Raw genomic sequence first — 24,195 nt, 5'->3', positions numbered from 1 at the left:
TGTGTTGTTTCGTGGAAAATGGCGTTTGGGCAGGTTAGAGACGTCATACTCTGCGTTCCATCGAATTAGAGGTATTGCTCGGGGTAGTCATGCGCGTATGCTTTCGTAACGAATCTTGCATTAATTGTCGCTACAAGATTCAGTACCGTAGCAATTGTTTCAGCTTTGGTCGACGTTTACGCTCGTGATTATCGCCGGTGCTGTAAGCATTCAACGTGATTTCGAATAAACTGGGATTTGTCATATGTGATTGTGGATTATACAGATAGATCGCTTGTATGCGCTAGGATGAAGCCACATTCGAGGGACGTGAAAGCAACGCGCGCGATATAATCTCGATGGTTTTAATTAAAATGGACTGGGCTAGGTCCTCGAATTATTTACTCGATGTAAAGCGAGAGCGCGCGCGCGCTCGCCCATCCCGACGCTATTTATTTAAATAGCTTGCAGCGAATTTTTGTCGAGATTAAACGAACATGTCGATAAAATCCCCGCGTTTCTGAGAAGGGCTATTCATAAACTTTATTTAGATAATTACTTGTTTTCGTTGTTTTCGAGCTGCTGTTATTCGTACCAGGAAACACATTTTGATAAGCACGTTGGTCGCATCTCAGTTGCATTGAAATGCGTGGGCAGTGGTGGTGTGCATCGTAATGACAATAATATTTAATATTCTTTAAGGGAAAAGCAGGGAATGGTGTCGTAATTTATCTGTGAATCATAGCATCGCTTGTAATTACCCAAATCGCTTTAAATGCCGATGTTATTCCCTGATTGGCAAGATTTAAGATACGTAGAATATCGGTTAATTCATGATAAAATCAGTGCCAATTATTCGGGTAAATGGTTATTCCCGTTAATAATAATGTAACATATGTAAAGCTGAAGTGTGATTGGTGTCCGAATAATCATGAGGAATGTAGTGCATGCTGTTACGTATGTTTGTGCAATATGTAGTTAGAAATAATTACGTGAACGATAGACTGTAAAGCTCGTTGCTGACGTGTTTGAGAGGCGAATGAAATTTGTTTACAATCACGAAGTAGATTTTTTCATGTTTTTTATGGGAACAAATTTATTTCCTCAGGTTTCATTTTCATCGATCGATCGTCCATATCGCACAGATATCTCCTCCCATTTTTTTCGACTAATTAGCGCTATGTCCAAAACGCTGGTTTCCGCATAGCTGCACTCTTGTAACCAATTCGTTGTTTTTCATCGAACACCTGATATTTGGTTCGCTGACCAGCGTTGTTAAAGGATATAAAAGAAAAAAAAAAAGGAAACGTGCGCGCACGTACATCGATGCACGTACATATGTGTGTATATAGGCAAAAGGAATTTGCGACCGTAGTCAATAGTTCGACGATGGTATCGAAGCCTTTGTGTGCAGGAGGAAGCCTATGTTCGTGCAGCGGGAAGTTTCCCTTTCGACACACACAGAACAGGGAGTTCTTCTACTAATGTTATTACCTGAATACATCGAAACGAGCACGCGTGTTGCGAGTTATCGGCAATATTGTTAGCAGCACTGATAACCCGAAATTATACGTGGGCGGAATTGAAAATTATAATCGATTCGATAGTTTACGTCGGTAATTTACTCGCGAAAACTAATTGCACGCTACGAATCAGTTGACGAGGAATTTAGGGAACTCCCCTGCAGTAACGATTTTCACTTATGATGCAACGTTTCAATATTATGTATGATAATAATGTACAATAACGTATTCAGCGTTCAAGTAACCGTTGATCCCTTTAAAATTAATTTTATTCGCGATAATGGCGGTCGTACGTTATCTGAAATGTTAAAGTTATCGACGAAATTATGATGGAATATTTTCACCCCCGGTGTTAATTATTTTACCATTTTCATAACAACGAAAACCCATTAAACAGCGGAAGAATTAATTTTTAATGCGTGTCACTGCGGTGTCGACGCCCACCTGCGAGGAGTGCTTGTCGACATCTTGTCGACACCCACGAGCACGAACGTGTTCAGCCGGAAGTTAGCCAAGTGCACGCATACTTCGCAAACATCGAAACTCGATTTTCTCGAAAACGAATCGTCGAGTAGAAAAAAAAAGGAGTTCCTTTTACGTTCTCGATTAAAACTTGCGCGCGTTTAGAGCCGTTGTTATAATATTCCTCTAACACGACTCTCTTCCACGGTTTTTAAAAGCCCACCGTGTTCGTTAAACGTCCGGTTATCGCCTTCTATGAATTCGCGCGTAAATAAACCGCGTGCGATGCGACCTATCGGATGAAACGCGTGCAAGAATGAATTTAACCAGCTCACGTAGATTCGCGCGGAACGTCTCCTAACGAGATCGTAATTTATCGTAAAATTTCATTAATCCATTCCGAAGGTTACGAGGCACTCGGGGCGACAACAATTTGTCATAAAATTTCATTTCAATCCGAGATTACGAGCCCGCCGTTCCGTTCGCGAATAGAAAGGCGCTCTTTTACCCTCTCCCGCTCGTTATTTCTCACGCGGACGTACAAAGACGTTATAATTGTTGATTCCCGGAATTGCTGAACAAACATTTGACCTCTGCTTGACCTATTTGACGCGTACGTGGAATGTAACCACGACTGGAGAATTTATTTGAATAGTCTGGCGTGCAACAAGCCTGCGCCAGAAGGGCGTGTCTTGAATCAGATCGGCTCGGAATGGATTGAAAAACGAGCAGAACGTTACATGAAGATTAACGCGTTCGCTGTAATTCCCTCAGCATTAATCCTTTAGGAAGCGTCTGTTTTACTCGGCGAATATTTGTATAGAGCCGCGCTTTCAGCGAATTCATCGTTGCCTCCTTTGTTTTCTGATATTGTTCCTCTCGATTAGGTAAATTGGAATATCTCATGCAGACTGTCCCCGTTCCGGTTATTTTGCATCTTTTTCCACGTACATATTCATTTAAGTGGCATCAGCACGAGTAATCTGTGATCCGTTTTTAACAATCAGAAATGTTTGATGCGCATTTGCAGAATTTCTCGAAGTCCTTAAAAGGTAATGCGAACGAAGTATTAATTATTATTCTTTGCTTGTCTGAGTCGTCTGTTCTCAATAACATTTTATGTGATCGCAACATTTACTCGAAAACTCTAAGGCAATGTAAATTCGTTAATATTTCTACGTTTCCATTTCTCATGGTATTCTTTATTTGCTTCTCCTTTAAACGATAAGCGAGCGTTTGTAAAAATTCCGTTTTAAACTAATTAAATTATCCAATTTTCATTCGGGAAAGAATGGACCTTCTAAAAGAATTCTCCTCTGCAGTAACAAACATGGCCGCCAATTTTAGTTCGCCGCTGTAGTTCCGCTTTCGAAAGTGAATCAGTGAACTGGTATTTAAACGTGAATTTTTCGGGCAACAAACTGCGTTAACAAATTAAAATATCCAGGCCGTCAAACAAATTCTTCCTCTTCAAACTCCACCTTTTGAAATGCCTGCTTTCCCCGGTTAAACAACGTACTGCTAAATTCATCATTCTAAATAACCCGAGAACGGTATCGCGAGAGCGGCTCAACTTTAAAGTGTTCCGCGGAATGAGAAAAAGGATCGAAAAGAAATTAAATGCACCTTTGGCGTTGGAAACGCTTTGACAACTTAGCGATTGCTAACAAATTAATTGTTACTACGATATCTTGATACCAACGGGTTTAACTTTTAGCACGGTTCATTTTCTCTCGTCGAAAGTACCGAAATCAGACGAAATCAGGACGAAAGCAGTGACGACGCATGTACTCGCGGCGGTTCCATTTTTTTCTGCGGCTGGGAGATTTGATTTCTCAGGGATAACATCATCCATTTAATAAATCTCGCTCACCGTGACTCGCGCAACTCGACGACGAGAAAAACCATATTTCATTGTCCCCGCCAGGAAGACAAATACTTTACATCGTTAGGGCGGTCTTCCTTGAGCTTTCGCGTCGCGTAACACCCTCGACACATTTCTTCGCGTGATCCGCGCCACATCGTCATCTCTATTTTAACTCGGTTCTTTATGAATTTCTTGCCCTTCGGAATCCACTGTAGTGCCGCAAGAGAACTGAACTAACGAGGGAAAGAGAGAAAGGAAAGCAGAGGGTGGGTGTTTCCGTCTTGGGTTTTCTATTGGACTGGATAGTAAAAATAAAATTTTTTTTTCTAACGAGATGAAATCGGTTAAGAACACGGAAGAAAAGGTAGGTGCAATGGGTCTCAGTCAAGACGTAGGATTCTCCGCTTAATGTGGTACATCCACTGGAATCCTTCTTATAGCTCTTAAAGCTTGGAACTAGTTTCTGGTTTCTCCATTACTTTTGTGTTAACACCTTGCTGTATGTCGTAGCTTATTCGCGATGTATTCATTCATTTCTTGATTACAATTTTTGCTTTTTAAAACGTTGGATGTTAAACTTGCGAGAAAAAGATACAAACGTATCAGTATCTCAACAACTACTAAATTTTCAATTTAAAAGACGTACTAAAATGTGATCGACCTGCAAGGCTGTCTAACAGACTCTTGCCTTATATTAAATAGAGCAGTAGTGGAGTCACGTTAGAAAGTTCTGTTAAACGATGACCAGCGAGAAAACTGATCCGGTGCGATACTGTTGATGGCGAGCGTGTAAGGGCTGTCGCGCCAAGTTCTCCCCCACGGCGAGCGGCAAATCGCGAGGAATAGTGTTGCCTTTGAGCTGATCGAGGGGTTTGATTGCGACGTTTCAGTGGGCGCGGATCGAGTTGGCAGGTTTTAATCGAGTCGATCGATTGGTCGCGGTGCACAAAAGCCTCTCAGAACACTACGCGAGCCAAGGAGAGCTTTGACGGTCCTGGTAATACGAGCAGAATCCCGAGAATTACCACTTGGGGTATTTTAAACCACCCGTAGGGCACTCGACGAGTATTTAAAATTTCCCTCGGCCCTTATTCTTTTTTTCCGCCCCGTACGCGAGCGTCGTCGGCTGGATTATCGAATCGATCAGACCGTGGAAAGAAGAACAGCCGCGCCTACGAGCCTTCTACATTCGATTCCGTTGATTAACCATTCGCGCTCGCCCGTATTATCATGATTATACTAAATCAATGGAGACACGACCATGCATTATTCATTTCAATTACGGGAACTTCTTTCGCTGTTTAATATTAAAGCGATCTTCCTTATTTTTTTTCTCCTGGCCCTCCACACGGTTTATGCCTCGGCTCCCGTATTTGGGTCACTGTCATATTTTTTCTCATTATCGACGTCAGTTTATTCAGATTCGCTTGTTAGAACGCACGATCCTTCTCGCCGGTGAATATCGAGGAGTCAGAGTCGGGTGAATATTTCATGGTTTCGCGAAGTTTCGATTTTCAACGCGAGATTAAAATATCCGAATCGAGGATGTCATTCGCGGACGACGCTGGTGATCGTTTCGCGCGTTTCTATCAATTTTTCTTCTTTAATATATTCTTTCTTTAATGAAAGCATAGAGCTGGGCGATTAGAAAGACCTTGGATGTTGATAAAAACAGCGACTCGACGTTGTTTGCAGGCTTATATAACTACGTATAAAAATATGAAAAAAAACACGTACAATAACACGAGGCAGGTCAGTTAACTAGATTCACGTCTAATGATTTAAAACAAAATATTCCAATATAATTTGAAACTTCCTCGTACAAACGGTGTCTGACGAACCGTATACTAAGTGAGTTTTTGGAACGTCCAAATTTTTATCAAATTCAAATTGAGCACAACATTCGAAGCAAACATAAAGTACCTATTAACAGTGTGCTAGAATTTTTCGAAAAAATGTCGAGCATAAAAATTGTCCACCGTGTAAAGGTTCACAATTCCACGATATACTCTTCCGTGGCCAATAAACAGATATTGGCGCGGCGAAAAAATAGCTCTCGAGGAAGTTCCTTCGCTTGTCTCTTCTTTTCGAGAAATTGGCAGCCACCGCGAACGTTCCCCCTTGAAAAATGATCGTTCCCTCTATTGTTCGATACTTAGAGCTCGAATCACGAACGGCAATAAAAAGCAATGGACCCTATGCAACCGGAAAGCAGTGACGTTAGTTCCCATTGGCTAGATTCGTAGCCGGGAATTTTTACGGGACAGTAAAGCGGACGTTTCCCTTTATGAGAAGCCATTCGTGTCACCGGGTTAACTCGCGTTCAAAGGAGAGATTAAACGGGCCGCGTTTAATCTTGGCAAAAGTATGTGATTCGCCCAGCAGAGTGGCCGAGCGTGCTCCTTCGCGGTGCACTTCCGCCAAGACTTGCTCTAGTCGCGGCTCGTAATCTGTACGTATCGATTAAACCGCATATATCGTCGATCCGTTTCCCTTGGTTTAACTGGAGCAGCCTGTCGGGTCAGTGGAACGAATCCTTTCCACTGAATATTTCCGGCGTAACAAAACCTGCATAACGTGTCCATGGCGGTGTACGAATGTGTACGCGCGCGCCCTGATGCTCGCGGTTGTTACTCGTTGCTCGAATATCCGGTCGAACGCTTTAAATTTATTTTGTTTCGCCATTCTGAACTTTACGATCGACACGTCGCGTATACAGCGAGAATTCACGGTGCGCACTCGGTCCGTTTTTCACGCTGGAGGCATTGTCGCGTGCCCTCACGGTTGCACTTGGATCGAATTCGGTACGATAAACGTGCCTAATGATCTTTTTCGTCTACTATGCATCGATTAATTTTGTGTGCCGACGAATACATTTCGCGAGAAACTACGCGACTGTTCGAGACAGGGGCGGTTTTGCAGTAATTCGTGCTATCTCGCGTGAATTCAGAGTCGCGCAGTATTAAAAAAATTTTTCATCCGCGAATCGTCTATCGTAAAGTGCTGGGAATTGTTATTAGTAGCTAAGGTACTTTCATATCGAACGTGTAATAACGTTCTTTCTCTCTCTCTCTCTCTCTCTCTCTGTTTCAATGCGAGCTTCTATTATGCGTTCGTTTCATAAAGGTGGCATCGTGTTAACAGGTATGCAATTGCCAGATGGCGTTATTACACAAATAGGAAAAATCGATGCACCTGATGAAGTGCACGTGGCATAAGGACATTTTCATTAAATTGTAGCCTTGAAGGTGTTTGAATAAATGACTACGGTATCGCGTTTTATTGCGTGGTAAAATAGAGACATTATTAACTTAATGGCCATAAAGGGCTTTGGTGACAATGAATTACAACATGATACGCTGGTAGCACTCAAATTTGCTGGACATGCATTAAACTGACGAAATGGCTATAGCAACGCCGTCATAGATAGTCATCGTATTTTTCCATAAATACGTATAATACGCGATACATGTAGATTACCTTTAGGTTTAATAGGGAACTTTTAAGAGCGTAACCTAAACCTATCCGAGGGGAAGGAAATTCTTCGAACAAAGTAACAAGGAACACCCTCGTTAACGTTAATAGACAGAAATTCTATTCACAACTTGTGCCTTTATTAATAATAAGTGTTATAATTGATCACCCTCAAACTCGGGTCTAAAATAATTTTCAAGCGTAGAATTTCAATTTCGTCGAGTACTAACTTTTCCAAGGCTATTAATAGCCTCGATCAAGCACGGCGGAGGATAAATTGATTCCTCAAGAAAGAGGATTAAGGTAATACGATATTAGTAGATGCTATCCTTACGATCCTGATATAGACGAGCTTAATTTAGCAACAGTTCGATGTGTTCGTTAATTGAAAGCGTATCGGTTATCGGTCACTTTTCGTCGAGACGAATCGTTCGCGTCTCACAGCGAAAGAAACGATACGAAGATGAGGTAATCTCGGAAACTGTGGGTCGTCCCATTTGTTTCATGGACGAACCACAAAGGATATCGATAAAGATGGGACTCTATCCGTGGCGTGGTGACACGCAGTGGACGGCCGCAACAAGTAGTAACAGTTGGTGTTTGGGCAGCCGCCAAGTAGTTCCAGACCATCCTGACGACGAAGAAGCATCCTTGTCTGACAAGGCAGCTATCGTCCAAGTGTTTGTGATCGATGTTGCGTTGCTTCGAAAATACCAGTTGTTAAACTCGGAAATCCTGGAGATTTCGTATCCTTTTAGTTCTGTTTAAAGGCTACTCGATGAAAGTTCAAGATCAACGGGATTTAATTCGTTTCACCGTTCGATACTCGCTGACAGTAATTCGTTTCTTCATTGTAAAGGATCCGTGGAAAATGTATTTTCGAAATTCAATGCCTGGAGGCTATTTTGATCCTATGATCACCTTCTAATTTTACCATTACCGTGAACGGGCTGGAATCGCCTCGACGTCTTCTTTTAAGGAGAAAATGAAAAAGATTTGTCTTCTCTTTGTGAACATCGTAATCCCTGTGTACAAGCTGGATCCTCGGTACGTCGATCTTCGAACCGCAATTTATCACGATTGGTCTGAGGAAACATCAATTGAGAACAGTTACAAGCCTTCTTCTTCCACGTTAAAAGGATTGAAAAGTCCGCCAGGATACTTTATACTAGCGCGCTCGATCTTTGACCTTTTCGTCGTTTTTTGCTCATCGGTTCTAATAGAATTTCACCGAATAATCCAGGTTATGGTCCTTTCTTTCGTTCTTTCTTTCCTTCTTTCGTGCAATTACCGTTATTAAATCTGCTTTCCTGCTTTGCTTCCCCCTTTCCATTATTTACGTGGTAACGTACGCGTATCACAAATTGAACTAAGAACAGTGCTCTGTTTGACGCGATACTAATACTGTAAACATCCCTTAAAGTACATATCCCATATCACGTGAAATAACATATGGGCCAAAGTAATCATGGCATGCAAACAGCGATACAGTATTACCGGGATACTGAACGCCACGTATCCATGCAAATTCACGGTTTGATAAACGCAACTATTTTTGAAACGGAACGTAAACAGAAATCGTTTCGCCCTGTAAATATTATAACGCTTACTTTACCGTGGATATTCCATACATTTTTGCATGCGTATAACTTTTGTATTTTCATGCACATTTAAATGTCCCATAAATGCATAAACATTCGCGATCCGCGAATATTACTTTCGCTCGAATTCACGTTTCGAAATTGGCCCTGTCAAAAAAGTTGTCCAGCGGATTTTCTATTTCCCGCGGACCACGCGGATCATCGTCACGAAGAACGATCGATGAAAAAGGATTTATGTATCGTTAAAAATTTCTTGTTATTATTCAAGTCGCGATCTTTCGATTTCAACAAAAAGAAAAGTTGCCACTTTCATACTGAGAAGGTTCATCTTGCGTACATCGGTCCGTTCGGTTCGAATCGCATTTACATTATTACGTTATCGACGGTGAACAGCATTGTTCCACCATGCCACTTTGCTTCCGCGGCACTTCGCCATTAATAATATGATCTTTGATGATTTTCTGCGCCGTAGCCCCGGTTATAAGGTTCCATTTCTATACCGTGATAACCCTCGGATAAATAGATTCACCCCCGCGATAGGAAGACATTGATCCAAGGGGCGGAAAATGTCGCGCACCGTAAAGGAAGGAAATTTTTTTTTTTTTATCGAGACTCAGGGATCGGTTTTTCCATGGCATAAAGAAACGGGGACTTCGTTCTGATTAATCTGACCGTAATTGTTTCTTTACGAGCTCCACTTACCTTTTTTACCTGTCGTTAGGCTGACAGGTACCTCGTAGCATGTGTCATTTCTTATTTCAGAGATCTGACAGCGACTTATTTATAACCGTGACATTTCTGTAAGAAAGTTCGCCTCGACGATAATGTGCTCTTATAAATTCATGCGTATTTCTTTATTTTCTTTTACGTGCCGCGTTTATTCCTCTGATACAGCCTGAAGTAGTTTCTTAGTATGCCAGAGTTGCTATATTATTCGGAAAGGATTAGAATTGCTCTACGACATTTAAAATCAAGCATTATTGTTGGTACTACGTATTACAGGCTCTCTCAGCATCTGGCGTTTTAGTAGGACAGCATATTACCATTTAAGTACACACGAATGGTTATATCGCTGTTATATGTTCCAAATGAAGTCTTTAGGGGAGCAATAAACCACCAGTATAAAATAACTATTAGTCACTTCCAGTGTAGTTAAAGGACGTTTGTTGGTTGTCGTTTATCTACCTCGAGCATTAAATGTTCTAATACCATGCTCGAAAAATGAAGTAGAAGTAAAACGGGAACCTTTCGCGTTCAAATAATCACGCGCTGTACTGTGCCTCGATGACATCTTGTATGTAACTGGTATCTGAGTATTCGTGAGAATATTCAACGGATCTATCGAGGAGCAACACGGCTCGAAATCGAGATGAGGCTTCGCTGGAACTTTCCCCTCGGCGTGGTTGCTCTTTCTCGACGAAACTTTCCGGCGTATCGATAAAAATGTCGATGCCAGACGAGGGGGGTACCTTAGACGGGAGTACTTTCGAATCGATGTCTGACGAAATAAAACTTCGTCGCGGTGGAATTTGCGTAAAAATTTAGTGGCAACTCGAGCAGTCGAATGGAGAACTCGCTACGGTTTCGTTGCGTTTGAAAGCATCGCCCCCGTGGATGACCGGAAGCGCGTGCAGAAAATGTACGCGCGTGTCGCGCGAGATCGTCGATGAGTGGGCTGATTCGAAACGAACGAATGCAGAGCTGTCCGTGAAATAAAAAGCACGTGGCAAACGCGTCGATGCTAATTAAACGGCGAACAATTCTACCGCAGGATCGGGCTCCTATCTCATTCCCAGCTCCAATTAAATATCCCCGTAGACGCTGTTTAGAGTACCATCATCGCGCCTCGAACTCCCCAAGCGGAACGAAACTCGTGCTCCAATTTTCAATTAAGCGGAGGAGCTGCGAACAGTGTTACATCGCGTGGCCCGTGGAAAATTTCGCGTTAAGCGATCCTCGAGGCGATGCCACGGCGATGGAAGCCAGGGAATAAAAGGCGAAGCCAGGGACTCGATGTCTTCGAGACGTGGAAAGAACCTCGAACCAGGATGAAAATGGAGGCGGTTACGGAATCTCAAGCATCGCGCTTCATAATGGTCCGGCACATATTAGTTTATCTCGTAATGATCCGAACGAAGGAGCTCCGTGCTCCTTGCGTGCCTCGAGGAATTCACCGTTCCGATGTTCTCCGGAAAGAACCTGCGCCGCTGTTCGAAATTAATTATCGAGATCAATAAAGGCGTCCAATTATGCGGAAGCGAGGCAATGTATAGCGGAACGAAAGGAAAACAAAAATATAACGGTCGATGCTGGCTGAGCATTCACGAGTTCGCGGTGTTAAAATAAACTGCTAATTAATACCCTGTTTCATTTAACATTCAGTCGAATTACCGTCCAGTTTTTTATTATTTTTCAATTTTTCTCTACGAGGGGAGTTATTTTTGGATATTTAAACTTTTCGATTATATTACTCCAGGTGTCCATTATTATGGTGCTTAGAAATTAATATTGCTCGAAATTCTTGCAACGAATGTTTCGCACCTTTTTCCGTTCTCCGATAACGAGTTGGGATGCTCTTTCATCAGTCAGATCGGAACTGTTTCCACAAACGACTGAATATAAATACGTTCATTTGCCAGACTGTAATTGAATCGTTACAGTTGCACATTGATTCCTTACTCGGGTTTCGACAACTCACAGTACACAATAGCTCAGCGATCTTCGCTAAGTCCGTACCATGATCCTTTGTGAGTGGAAATCTAACTTCGAGATATTGAAAGCTTTCTCTCGTACAGAGTGATCCTTTTCTACTACACTTTTATAGATCGGCTATTCTTCATTCTTCCATTGAAAGCGGGCCAAATATTTCCTTAGCTTCTTGCAAGCTTGTAATTTCTATTAAGGGATTTCGATTCGTGGAAATGCATTGTACGAGAGATCCCTTTTAAAGCAGTCTATAAATTTGGCGTTGCATTAAAAACTTTTAATTACATCAACTACATCTGATAACGCGATTTTAATCCAGGACAGAATCGTATCGAAGCCGCTGCATTGTAATAACTAAAAGAAAAAAAAAAAAAAGAAAATGTATCAGAAGGTACCAATAAACGTACTTTGAGGCTGAAGTTTAATATCTGTTGGCCACGGAGAAAGAGTTAAGAAAGCTACTGAATTTCGATCCTTTCTTTGCTCCGATTTCCAATAGTCTCGGGCTCGACCATACATTAAATTCTTTCCCGATCGCCTTCGACTATTCTCAGCGAGGAGTACTCTTTCATTCCTCTCGGACCTCGAGGCGGCATCAGAAGTCGCTTATATTCGGACGCTCTATAAATGTAATGTACTTTTGCCCTTTGCCGTCGTTGGTACACGCGGATCCGCATCGTGCACGCTCACACGTTTCGGAAAGCACAATGCATATGCGCTATATCCATTTTAAAGTATTCAATTGTACACCGTTTATCTGCGTTTGATGCGCCCGTTTTCGAGAGGCAAAAATAAATGCGGATTTCATTTCACGCGGCACGCTTTCGCCGCACGTAATGCCACAAACGCGCTGGCCGCGTTTATCATACTTTTACGGGCGAGTAAATTCGTAACTGAATGGGAAGTCAGCGATAAACTTATTTTTGGCTTGTAACAAGTCCCTGTTAATATAGAATAATACGACGCGTACGTTGCAGTTGGATTTAGTTAACTGTTACCGTTGTTAGAGATTAAAATGAATTACACGGTATTACGTGAAACGAGCGTAGAAAGTTTTGAAACAACTGATAATTTCGTTGTACCGTATCTAACGTGAAATATCCTATTCATTTCAGATCATTTGCCGTTCTATTGTTCGAGGAGGACTTTCGATGGTGCGCGGCGTAAAACGAGCCAGAGTTCATGGGAATGCGTTTCTGGCAAAGGGGTGAGCCGCGCGGCTCAACGTTCTATCGATATCCGCTGGAACATCCCTGTTTTCGGTGCACAGAGAACTTATTCTGAAACGGAGACGAAGAGTATAACAGACATTTTCCTTATATATTACGACTTTATGCCGGTGACCAAAGGCGGAAACCGAAACGCCAAGAAAGGCGCAACAGGGGGCTAAAGCGCTTCCGTTTCTCCCTACCAAAGACACGATACGATACTACTTCCAGGATGTTGCCCGCCAACGTGGTGTCCTTCGTCAAGAAGGTAAGAAATCTTTTCTGCACTCGATTTTATGAGATCAATAACATTTTTAACTATCAAAATTGAAGAAAAAAGAAACCGCGGCACGAAGATATCTTTCTCGTGAATTATGCATTGCGAACGCTTACGTGTTTTTCAAAATTGTTCATGTTTCTGAAACAACGCGGGTATTATTTCACGTTATTATTTAAATTGTACAAATACCTCTCCTTTCTTGAATACTTATGAGCCTTTTATCGAATCTGCATAATCGAGAGATAGATAACCAGTATTGGCATAGTACGTGATGCGAAAGCCAACGCCCGTGACGCACCGCGCGAAATGGAACGTTTTTTAATTTCCATCCTCTTTCGAGAATTTCCTCCGCCGCGATGATTTTATTTCGCCGACCCCCGTTATAATGCTGGACGGGGCAAATTAAATCTGTGAAAACACGAAATCGAGAGGTATCCCGGCTCGCAAAACGCTCGCCAATGAACCCCATTCGAACCTCGATCGGAAACGAAAAGCAACCGAGCTGAATCCACCGAGTTTATTTACTTTCCAGAAAGACGATGTAAGATTTAGGTCAGCGTTACGTCGAAACGGTGAATTATTCGCTTCGATGGATTAAACTTGCCTCACGGAAAAACAAATTATGTATTGTTCCGTGCAAATCCGCTGGTAGCTCTGCGTTCTGCTCGTTCTGCCGGAAACTCAATACGTTTCATACACCACATACTGTTTTTGAAACGAAATATCCACAGCTTCAAGATAAAGCGTCTCCATCTTCGGATGAGTTTATCCAACAAGTTGCTTGTAAAGTAAAACGAAGAAATTTCTCTCCCGCAGATATTTACGTAGGAATTACGAAGCTGAAACAGTAGAACGAAATATAACTGAACCGTACACGCAGGGCGTCCTATAAGGGCCTTCGTTAACGGGGAATTTTATAGGTGACTCTATAAGTGAAAATGAGATGAAAATCAGATATAAATAGCTGTGTGTGTGCTGGTAATAAAAGGCCAGTGCAAACGCGGCGCAGGTGTTTGCGCGTAACCACGTAAGTAGGATTACCGTCGCGCGTCGCAGCCACAATTGACTCTTACTACTAGTGCATGCGCACTTGCCAGATTTTCAGTCGTTTCTCTCCTGTACGAAGCGTCAAACGGAATTTTTCTATTCTTCATCTTCGTCTCATTTTAGTCCACAGAATCGCCTCCTACACTTTCTATCACTCGATATGCGTTATTAATTCGCACACGAGCTCGATACTCCAACATTCAGTAGTAACAACAAATAATATAGGACGCACTCTATGTATTTTTCATGGAAGATGAAAACAATTAGCTGGGCCAGTACTGTACTTGTTAATACTACTTTTCGAAGTGCAACTGCTTTGAATTGAAGTGAATTGGGAACGTTTCTTGAAGTAGCACAGGAATATCGAAGGGCAGACAGGCTTGCAGTTCCAACGTTTCGGCTGGCGTTTCATCTGTAACTGTTTCTCGCCCTTTGGAACACGATGCTGATAGATTTATAGCGGCTATTTACATCACTGCGTTGAACGTGGCCCTATTTCTTTGTATCACCACGATCTGACGTGAGTTAGGTGTAACTGACCATGAATTATATTCCTTTATCTGCTGGCAGTCAGCCTCGAGTATGGATTAAACGGCATTGTTTCAAGATCGTGTCAAGATCCAACGATCGGGGCGTGAGGATTAAATTTCTTAGGGTTGAAAAGGTGCTCGACGGACTTTCTTCTTTAACACCCAGTTTGTTACCCATCGCTTCAGATTTTGTTACTCCGTATTGAAAGCGTTATTACTTCGAATTCGTTTGCTGCCTCTGATAAATAAACTTTGCTCTTCACCAGAAGAGGAATATACAGGGTTATGTAAAAAGTGAAACATCCAAATTTCTTGTGAGGTGTTAGAATGTTAAATTAGATTTTCTGTAGTGTGAATGTTTGTGCAATCGCAAGAGAATAAATCCGTCAACGTTCCAGAGATATGAGATCTATTATGTGTATCGTGTAAAACTTATGGAATCTAATAGATTTTCTGTTAGTTTCGCCTATTGAATTAGTTTTGTTTCGCGGGAAGGGAGCAACGATCGAACCCGATCGAGGGTTTTGTTCAAACGAATGGAAGCAATCCGAACAAAAGCGGCACTTTACGCTAGTAACTGATATCCGGGTTTGTTTGATCTAAAGCGTGGATTTTCGGATTGAGTTTCGCGGAACACTGAACTATTCCGTTGAAGATTCATGAGAGTTCCGGTGAATTTGTTGGGACACCGGCAAATCGCGTTTGACGCACAATTTGCCATCCAGGATACTCGCTTCGTTCTCCAGCCGTGTCCTCGCCCGACGAAGTCTCATCTCTAATGGCAATTAATATCGAAAACATCGTTTTAACATAGCGAGTTACGAATTTAATAATAAATAAAATCACGCTGGGCGATAGCAATTAACTTTAAATCAGCGACTCGTTCGATTGGAACAACACACTAGATTACTTCGGAACAATAAGTACGGTAATATCGATGAATAGTTAATTACCCCATTCGCAATAAGTCCAGGTAATATTATTTACCGATAATCATACATCAACCGAACCGATTTAATTCATAAATTGTATAACGTAATTATTCGGGGCTCCAATAATAATTAATGACACCAATACACGATGCGATACGTTACGCGCATAATTTTCATAAATTTTTACGATAATCGAAAACGTCGCAGAGTCTTTTATCCGCAATCATCTAAACGATATTGCAATCTCCGTAAAACGAACGAACGTCCGGATGCGCTTTTGATCTACGTCCGCGGTGCAGCGGCTCTCTGTGTACGCGAGATTCGAAATCGAGCACGGTTCGAGCGCAGGTTTTCGCTTTCCGGCCGACGAAAACGTACGAGCGCGGCTATGCATTACCGGAAGGCCACTGTAGAATATCGGCCGTTTAATATTCCCAGCGAATTTGCATTCCGGGATTCCATCGCTTGCTCGGATTACGTTAGCGCGCGTTCCTCCCGGTCTCTTTGGAATCCTCCCAAAAGCCAGCCCTCTGTTCCGCCCCGCGCGGCGGATCGAAGGGCGAAGGACAGAACCGGATGCCACGCGCCGTCCTGCATTTCTCCGCATGTATCTACGATCGTGAGACACGTGCACGCCACCAACTGCAAGTTTAGTCGCAGTTACGAGTCGAGAATTGGAGGGTAGAACCGGATGTTATTCTTTGACGCTGAAGACGGACCCTTTCATCGTGGGATTAATTATTTTTGACGATTCTTACGCGAGTTATTTTATGGAAACGAATCGAATGTGGCGGTGCATAACTGGGAGCACCAGTTTCATTTTCATATAGTCACAGAAATCAAGGGTAGCGTTGAAACAATGCATGAAATTAAATTATGAAATGACGTTGAATCGTGCGTATTGGATAAACAAATAAAATTTACTTAGTTTGTAGTACGTTTACTGGGTTTTACTTGGCACGATTAAACTTCTGGCTAGCACCGTATGCGAGGAACAGCGTACACGTGTCAGAGGGTTAGTTCGAGGAATCGTGGAACAGACTGTGCAAGACCAAGATCGGTCAGAGCTAGATGGAAATCGAAGTGTATAGAGCGAGAGGTAGAGAGAAAGTGAGATAGACTGGTCGTAGCTTGCCAGGGAAACGGCAATTTACATCTCGATTACAAGATTGGTCCTCGACCTGCCTAAAGTTCGACTCCGTTCACCCGTGTCGAGGTGAAGCGAAGGTCAAGATGTCAGTCCTCGTGTGGTTCGCGCAGCTCGTTAAAAAAAAGGAAGAAAAAAGGAACGGAGTAAATGTTAACGAGCTGGGAATAATTAGTAGGTCGACAAAAATATTGATCAGTCTAACAAGGGCCAGACGAAATTTCATAAGCGACTCCTGTATGCCGCTCTAACGGCGGGGAAAAGTTATATAGGTCGTCGGAGTGTTTGACTTTTCAACTGACTATGCTTCCGCCTCAACGGTGTACACTCGTGCTGAAAAGGAAGTCTGTTAACAGCTGCTCGCTGTTTTATTTGTACATCCGCGTGAATTATTCTCGAAAACATGGGCGCGTGATGGGTTCAGTTTCTTGGGCACTTTAATTGTTCGAGTCAATTTGGAGCCAATTTTAGCGGAACTTTTGATACATGCACGATTGGGCGACAGTCGATTCGTTCTACACGATTTATTTTTTTGCTTCTACTCGTGTTCAAATGATTTTCACATGGTACAGTGTACTGATTGTAAAAATTATTCGCGAAGCCAAAATTTCGAATTTTCTATGCCAATTAAATTTACGTTTCGATTAACACAGAGCGAAAAAAGCACGACAAATTCCAGAGCACTGTAAGATCTCCATTTACAAGCAACAAAGTTCCATTATTCAAATAATTCCCAGAGTTTGCCAACTGGAAACGAAAATAATAACCCTCTAATTTTTCAAGCACAATGAAACGTGAATTTCCGCTTTTTGGGATGTTTCTTTTGAAAACAACAATACGTTTGTGGAACATTTTTCCGCTACTGTTTTCCAGAGCCGGGAAAAAGAAATACGAAACGAGAGAGGCACGGAACCGAATTCATTCTACTCGTGCATCGCTAATAATTGACCGTAACGACGTTACTTCGAATTGACAAACGTTTACAAGTGCCAGAGCACCGTTCCAAAAATTAAACGAAACAATTTCCGACTCTCAATATATCCAGTTTATTTCTCTGAAAATAATATAACTGTTAATCACCAATAACTTCCACAAACATAGTAATATAAGTCTACTTCATCCGATTATTTCTCTCAGCACATGAGACACATCGATACACCTCGCGTAATTAATTTCTACATAAAACTGCTTTTAATTTCCTTAAAAAATTATCCGAAAATCACACATGCGTATAACCACGCGTGCATACCCGTTTCACGGTCCTCCGCGTCGTGATCCAAGTGCAAAGCCGTGGAACTGAAAAATCATATCACGTAGAAACTCTCTCGTCGCGCTCGTAAATTTCACGAAGCCAGACACATCTGTAATGAAGATTACGAACACGAGTGCGAGTTCCAACGATCGACGATCCTCCCGCGGATCTTCCGGTGTTACGAGCCACGGTGCTTCAATTACGTTACGCGCGTCCCTCGTTAATAATCGCGCGTTCGCGTTTAATTCGCGGCGAACGACGGATTCGTTTGAAACGCTGCTCATATTCAGGAGAAATGTAACTTTCTGTCGTAGATGGTGACGACGCAGCCGGATTCCGGAACGACCGGATCGGTTACACCGGACGAAGGAGGCACCAACTTCAGCAAATGGAGGCAACTGGGTTGCGACGTGATTCGAGACGGTAAGCGTCGCGATCAGCGCCATTTCTTCACCAATTCGGCTAATTTCGCGTTTAGGGATGAACGATACTGTAATCTTTCCTTTTCTTCGTTTAATAGCGATCCATTTATAGTTTTCCGATTTTTATCGCGACCGAGTTACACCTTTCCAATGCTCTCAGCGAGGATATGGTGATATTTAAATCGCGCGATAGATTAATCGTGCAATAAGTAACGCGATAACCGAGAGCGAAGTCTAATTGCTTCTCACAGGTACTAATTTAGAACCTGAGTGCTTCTTGCTCCGCGCCGAAACCCAAGTGCTTCTAACTCGTTAGCCAGGGGCTGCTGACTGCTACGCGATGATTGCGCGTTAACAGCTATTTAAATAAGTCCACTAATATACAAATGGATAATTAACAGGGGTTTAAATAATCAGTCTAGAAAATGGTTTGCGCGTGACACGTAATTCGTGTCAAGTCTTTCAGCGATTCGAGAGCAGAACTTCGAGTGACTTCGAACATCACGAACCAATTTGTTCCACTGGCCAACGGGGATAAGACAAACGCCAGCGACAAACTAAAAACCCTTAATACTAATAAATCCCCGAAAATGGCTTCGTTCTACGACTTCGACGTGGAACCATTGTCAACAAGCTTCGACGTTTCTCTTTTCGCCTGGTTCGTTACCTCCATTGTCGTTTCTGTCACGCGAGCACTCGTCGAAACGAAAGCGACGACGAGCAAGTGCTGTTACGCGGTTAGTACGCGCGAACGTAACCAGCGCTCATAAATAGCGTGCTCGTCTTTTATTTAATTACTGTCGAGTCGCGTTTAAATGGCGAGGAAAAAAACCGTGGCGAGAACCTGGCGGACAGTCGCGAAACGACGGATACCTTTCTCCCTTTACGAAATTCCTCCACCCCTTTTCACCCTCGCTGCGGTCCCATTTCCTTCTGCTTTTTCGTTGTTTACCGCTTTTATCTTTCCCGTTTCGCTGAAAGCTGAGAAATAATTGGCTCGAAATTACGCGGCAGACAAGTATAATTCATTCAGCGTTCGCGTGGTCGCGCAGAATGCATTTGTAATTCGAACGTACGTAGTTTGCGCCTCGTTTACAACGCGCTCGTGGCTGTTGCTCTTGTTCCCCGTGGTCGCGCAGTTTTCTGCGTTTTTTTTTTTTTTCTTGTTTTCTTTTGTTCGGCCCGCGGTGCGAGCTTTGAAATTCGTGCTCGCAAGAATAGAGAGGGAACGCCGATACGCGTCTCTGACAATGAGCGACGAGCATGAAACGCCGACGGTGTTTTGCATTGGAGATTGTTCCTGCGATCTGGGAGCTGTAACTGTTGTTCGAATGGCTTCTAACCCTTTATATCGTCGTCCGAACTGAACGTTGATAATACGTGTGTATCGATTGGTTCTGAAGTTAGTCATGACAATTAAAAACTGGACGAGAAGTAGATAAACGGAGGCGAGTCGTCTGACCAGATGCGTCTCTCCTGTCAGTCGTATTTTTTTTTATATCGTTTTGGGTACGATAGCAGATAATAATACTTCTCATCAAAATTTTACTTCTCAACTTTTTGTATGAACGAATGAGAAATTCAATGTTAATACAATTTTTAATGACGTCTACTTATCTTCTCATCTGCTTCGATGGACATTATTTTCGATGATTCAGCTGGGAAAGGGAATAAGCCATATCAGCGAAAAAGTTCCGTTCCATTTTTGAAAACTCAACGAGAAATATATGGCTTCTAATACCGGAGAATCTTCTATCCTCAGCAGGATTGCTCTCCAGACTCTATACTTATCTCTCGCCAGACGATGCAACATCCTACGACGATCTCAAACGATATTATTGCCACGTGGATCGAGTAACAAGGGGCACACGGAGGGCCTTCGCTAATTTAGCGAAAAATTGTCGAACGAAAGGGTTCGCGCTGATATTGGAAGCGAAAACGGTCCCAGGCTCGATTTGCACGCGACGCGAAGAAAAGGATCCTCCTTGAAAAATTTGTTCCCGTTGAAACGCGACAGATATTTGCAATTTCGAAGGGGCTCCCAGTCTACCTTCGAACGCAACCAGCTAACCTACTTTCCGACGATGCTCGCCCCTCTTCGTTACAGCCTTTCTCATCGAATTTACCAAATGAAATAAACTCCAACTCCGTACCCCGGGAAACAGTTTTCTTTTGCGACACGACGTATTCTTCTCCCTCCTGCGCCCTCGCCATTTTCTTCTACCCGGTCTTACACCAGTGTTCCTTCGAAACCTGTCGATTAAAAGGGGATGTTCTTTCCCTCGTTTCCTCTGTTGGCTCTCGCGAAATTCTCTCCTCTCTTTTTTTCCCTCCTCCCTCCCGAGAGTATCCACGGAGCTGCGAGGTTCCTTTGTTAAATCGCGAGCTTTAATGTAGCCTACGGTCTAGAGGAACGTCGCCTCGATTTTTCTCCCTGATAGAGGAATAGAATAAGAATAATGGAGGAGGAGGCAGTGAACAATAGAGACGCTTTACATCGTACGTTTGGGTATCATTATGATAATGCAATATTTTTTTATTTCATTCCTTTACCTCGGGTATTCTATGTACTTCCGCGTGCTCAGCGAATTTTATGTCGCATTTAATTATATACTCTTCCGCGTCTCGATGTACATTTTTATACAATCGAATTCCTGCGGTTCCATATTAACGCACGGAACGTATAATAGGAGATAGCGTAGAGCAGCCATGGATATTTCGCTGTTCGTTTTTCTAGCGAAATTAGTATGTATTTATCCGAGAAATTATTATGTCGAAATTTCCGTCGGAAAACAAAGGCTTATCGTATTCAAGTATGTGTGCACGTGCTATATAGAGTTTACATTATACACATTATGAACGACAGTAAAGTTCGGCTCGTAACGAAGTTAAGCAGAGTACAACCCGGGTTAATGAGTGTTTATATGAAATGCTGCATAAATATTCATCATAGTTGAGAAGTCCCCGTTAATTTTGCCGTTAATGAAAATAACTTCACCGTCGAAATTCCTTGCCGCGGGTACTTTTATTTATCTATTTAACAGCAGTAATTACAACGCTGCATAATGACACTTCCCAGAGTCGAGAGATAACGATGTCAAACTTCGTATCCGATTTCGTTCGATGAAAAAGACTGAAAGTAACGACTTCGTTGCTGGCAAGGAACACGCTTTCGTCGTCCGTTTCGATTGATTAACTGCAAAATATGCATTATTACGCCACGCGTGCACGGTCGGTTCGGAAACTCGATTCGAGAAAAAAAAAAAAATAGAAAATACACGCCGCATTGCACTCTGTCGATACGTGTCGGTTGATTGAAGTGTCGCTGGCGCGAGCGTGGATCTGCAAATTGCGAAATAAAATCGGGCGCGGGTCAGAGACGATGATGACGCGTTTCGATGGCTGATAGGCATTTCACCCTCGCGAGATACAAATTGCCGTCGCATTCACACCGGCAAATTTCCCGCGAACCGTCAACTTTTCGACGACTGCGACTGTGAAAAGGCTAACGTTCCCAATTTGCGTTCATTATTCCCGCGTTATTACTTTTCCACCATCGGCTAAACGGAAACCAGTGGCACGATACAGAGACCCGGAACAAGTTTATCGTTGGCAATCAAAGATGTTCGTTTTCAAAATAATTAAGAGAGACAATTCCTTCTCGCTTCGATCTTTAATTAACAACATTTTACGTATCCCAGAAAATATATTCTCGAAACGGATCACTCATCTGAAACTCGTATCCACCACTAAATTTTAATTCTCGAATACGATCACCAACGAACGTTTCACTCGCTCGCAGAATGATCTCGACTCAGAGATCAATAAATCAATTAATTGCCTGCATTTTTCAGACCTTACTCCTACTCTCTCTCTCTCTCTCTCTTAACGTACATCCTGTTCAATACGTGCGCGGATAATTCGTTCATGGCCTCGGAACCGGGACCGTTCCGTTGTAATCGGCTACGGCCGGATTCGAGCTGCTTATCGGCCGTTTGATATCGAGGGGGGTCATCGTTGTAATTGATCTCGAAGCGCAATCGCATTGTTAATCATCGAGGTAATTAATGGAACACGGGATCGAGTTAGGAGCAGAGCGGAGATCAGAGGTCTTGGTATGCGTCCACCGGAAGAGAGGCGGCTGGCTTAACTGGAACAAGACAGTGTGTCCTCCTCTCAGCGGTTCCTCTGCGCGAGTGCAGGACACTTGAAGGCCGCTTTCATCGCGTCCACGGCGGTCGAGTTTTCTGAATACGCTTCCGAGGACGCGATTATCGTATCGCGCAGAGGAGGGCGATTCGCGGAGCTTATTTTCAGCGGTTCTTTTTGCCCGCCAGGATGGAACGATTGGGCGAGAAGGGACGGTAAATAGGTTCCAACTGTTGAGCTTTAATTGATGTCTGTCGTTCGATGGGAGTGTGTACAGTTAATGGTAGCAATTTTCCACGTTTTACGGGGACTCGTGCGCTCCGTTTAAGTGCGAGTTCTTCCGTCGAGGAACCTTTTCGATAGGGGTACGAGGGTTTATAGATTTTCGATTATGCTGAGCCTTCTTTTTTTTTATGATCGTCAAACAAAGTGACGAGGGAAATAACTACTCTGAGATATTGTGATTGCGTCGAGCATTGCGATCAATATTTTGGTTCCATTCGTGTGTATCCCCGGGTTATGGGGTATTTCATTTCGTTAGAGTTTTGTAGTTTTTGGGATTTATTAACGTTGTAATTGACGTGGATAAATTGTATGGAGTGAATGATTGAAAAATTTGTCTAAAAGGTGGTTCTTTCTGTTCCATTAGATTCGAGGCAGTTAATTACGGGCTCACGTTGTCCTTGTAGAATTCCTATTGTTTTATGCCTTGAAGCAATTACAGGGATGGATCCCGGGGTATGGATCGAAACATAATCCACAGCATTATTAAATGCTGCGGTTACCAGCAGATGAAATATGGAAATACCCTGGAATACGAAATGTAAGGGAAATAATACGAGTTCACGATCCTCGAATAATAAGATTCTCTTACGTGACTTTAAAAGGCGTTAATTAAACGGTGCAAGATTTTATTCGCACTCGAACGAGTTCCAAATAATTCCTTCGACTGATAATATCACTTAACTGACGACGCTTGTAACTTGTAAGATAGCGGATAACAGGGATTAAATTTTACAGTTTTACGCGGGGGCTTCAACTACTTTAGATACGTTCCCAGGTTTATTGCAAAATAGTTTCAGTGTTTCTGTTAACGAACGGTGCACAAGGTATTTAAATGCAAATTGAAAATAAATATTTTCGATTGTTATTAACAGAATCGCTTCTCTGTAGGCGAGGTCCGTTCCTATGGGATAGCCATACGTTTCAAAGTAAACTCCGTTGAACAGAGAGTCGTTCAGGTAACCAAAATAAGCGAGAACTATTAAAAGCCACCCTCAAACGCGAGAATACTACTCAGAGATTATGCAACCCCTGAAGTGGTCCGGCAAGAGTCATCTCTTTAGCATTAAACTATCCTTCTTTTCACTTAGTCGTAATTAAGTCGCACAGCGTTCTTTTCTTCCCTTCCTTTTTCTTAACGAATTTTTATTATCCCTCGTCAGGAAACATTAATTAATGCTCATACATCGGATGAAACGTTAATCGCAGGCTGCGATTGCGAAGTTTATTTGCAAATATAATCTGCATTTATCAGTTATTAGCATTTTAAATAAATACACAAATAATATTTAAAGGGTAGGTGATAATATGGAAAAAGGGAAGGATATTCGCGT

The 24,195-nt window shown here is 42.6% G+C and overlaps 1 protein-coding gene across 7 annotated transcripts in view; it reads left to right on the top strand.

Moving 5' to 3' along the window:
* Window positions 1-24,195, top strand: part of Fife (regulating synaptic membrane exocytosis protein fife) — a 108,339-nt gene that overhangs the window by 26,186 nt on the left and 57,958 nt on the right. For all 7 annotated transcript variants that reach the window (XR_013101862.1, XR_013101863.1, XM_076895671.1 and 4 more), the window contains exons 2-3: window positions 12,728-13,088; window positions 18,323-18,431. Coding sequence is in view for 5 of the 7 variants with exons in the window: in XM_076895671.1 (XP_076751786.1) it covers window positions 13,053-13,088; window positions 18,323-18,431 (145 nt within the window). In the remaining 2 variants the exon portion in view is untranslated. The remainder of the gene's footprint in view (window positions 1-12,727; window positions 13,089-18,322; window positions 18,432-24,195) is intronic.

This window comes from Xylocopa sonorina, chromosome 5 (genome assembly GCF_050948175.1).
Source record: "Xylocopa sonorina isolate GNS202 chromosome 5, iyXylSono1_principal, whole genome shotgun sequence".
Taxonomy (NCBI): Eukaryota; Metazoa; Arthropoda; class Insecta; order Hymenoptera; family Apidae; genus Xylocopa; species Xylocopa sonorina.
This window is presented reverse-complemented; position numbering and strand designations above follow the sequence as displayed.